At 43.6% G+C, this 2,088-nt stretch overlaps 1 protein-coding gene across 2 annotated transcripts in view; it reads right to left on the bottom strand.

Annotated features, from left to right (window-relative positions):
• LOC101854626 (pantothenate kinase 3) overlaps nt 1–2,088 on the bottom strand; it is a 44,345-nt gene that overhangs the window by 27,154 nt on the left and 15,103 nt on the right. For both annotated transcript variants that reach the window (XM_005092638.3, XM_013079383.2), the window contains exon 3: nt 130–479. In XM_005092638.3, the coding sequence (XP_005092695.1) occupies nt 130–479 (350 nt within the window). The remainder of the gene's footprint in view (nt 1–129; nt 480–2,088) is intronic.

The following is a 2,088-nucleotide window of genomic DNA, read 5'->3' as shown; positions in this document are numbered from 1 at the left end:
TTATATCATATTATATTATAATATATACACCTAATAAAAACAACTCACAAACACACACACACACACATACACACACACGCACACACACACACACACATACACACACACACGCAGCTTTCCTTCACTCACCTTAGCAAATATCTCCTCAAACATGTAGGCCCCGCCCCCGGTGGCACAGATCCCACTAGCCAGGCCGGAGAAGTTCTTGGACTTGGCCAGCTCGATGAAGGAGAGCATCTGACTGGTCGGGAAGCGGATGAAGTGGATCTTGCCCGTGCGCCCACAGATGGTCTGGTTCTCCATCTCCAGGTGCACGTCGCGGATTCCCGACTTGCCGTAGGCCACGTTGCCGATGAGGTAGCGATGGATGGTCTGCAGGGTCTCCTTCTCCTCTAGGTCGAACTCGTCAAAGTTGGCCGGCTCGAAGTAGACCAGCTTGGTGAGCGTGCCGCCGATGTCCATGCCGAAAAGCGGCATGGCTAAGAGGGGGAAAGGGGGGCGTGGACCAGGAGGGGGAGGGGGTGGGGGAGAATGGAGAGGTTAGTGGTTCATGAGGCACGTCGGTATAAGTACAAGGGGTGTGGTTTTTGTCGCAGTGGTGGTGGTGGTTGATAATTAATGGTGGTAGTTACGGTTGTGTGCGAGGAGATTTGTGTGTCTGATTGTCTATTCGTTTTGGGTAACAAGGAGCACATCGATACAAAACAGAACATTTAATGGTGCTAGGAAAAAAGTTAAACAGACAGAAACAACAGAGAGAAAGCAAAGAAGTAGGATCTACCAGTGCCACCCTCCCACCACCCGCTCAAGAGGAGAAGATGATTTCATTAAGAGGGTTGAGGTGAAAAAGAGTTAAAGGGCTAGAATCAGAACAAATTCAGTAAATCGGTTCGATTTATAGTTCGTGATCAGCCGTTATTGGAGGTGGCGATAAAGAGCAGCTACATGTATTGTGGTGATGAAGAGGGAGGAGGAAGAGGAAGAAAAGGAGAAAGGAGCTATAATTACAGTGAAAGAAAAAATGCACAGCTATCAACAATTAGAAGCTGTCAGTCACCGTAGATAAGGAGGAACCGCGCGCGCGCGCGCGCGCGCGCGTGTGTGTGTGTGTGTGTGTGTGTGGGGGGGGGGGGGCTTGGAGTAATAGTAAAATGAGCGTCAATTAGTAATCACTAGCCGAAAACAAAAAACATACAAACAAAAACAAACAAAATAAAAAACAAACAAACAAACTTTGATTCATTATAGCTAAAGACAGGCACATTACGACACACCACGAATCATCTCAAAAAGAATATATAAGAACAGTAATTGCAAAGACAAGAAACAAGTAGGACATCAACGAGGAAGCTTCAAGACACCAATAAAATGAAAGAAATGAAACAGTTATACCTACATGTATTGACAAAATTGAATCAGGGCCATAAACAACTTATTAAAATACCAAAGGGAGAGCTAAAAAGGCAATACATATGATGTCGGGAGTTCATAAACTTTCGCGAACAACAAGCAATTTATTCATTTTCATGAATAATGGATAATGTAAAAGGACACAAACAATGCACTCAGCTTGAACTCACTGTGGCTTTGAATTGAGTACCGAGTACGAATCAAGCGTAAGGCCTACATAGGCAAAATAATAATAGTCATTTGATGCGCGAGGGGGAAAGGGGAGGAAGGATGGGGGTGGAGTAGGGGCACACATTTGCAATTTTGTGTGGGTTAAACGCCTCTATAAACATAGAGTTAAGACGCGGGATCTTCGAGCCTTTAGTTTCAGTTGTGGTGAGAGAGTTTTACGGCACTTGCAACACAGCGCTCATGTGATCTTGCGCAATTGCGAGCGCTGTTAAACTCTTACTGAAACAAAACTTGTAACATAAATAGATCATACAGGGCGTTTCAAATTTATTTTGTTTTAAAAAGAAGAGGGCCCACTTTAAGGGTCATAACTTGGTCATCTCTGCCCACGAATTTCAACAAGACTTAAAACAAATAAAATTCAACCACGAGGACGTTAAGTTTGTAAATATGAAGAAAATCAACGTGTTCGAGAAATATTTCTATTTATATATATATATATATATA

This window comes from Aplysia californica, unplaced genomic scaffold, assembly GCF_000002075.1.
Source record: "Aplysia californica isolate F4 #8 unplaced genomic scaffold, AplCal3.0 scaffold00050, whole genome shotgun sequence".
Lineage (NCBI taxonomy): Eukaryota > Metazoa > Mollusca > Gastropoda > Aplysiida > Aplysiidae > Aplysia > Aplysia californica.
The sequence above is the reverse complement of the archived record's forward strand: the minus strand, read 5'-3'. Positions and strand labels throughout refer to the sequence as shown.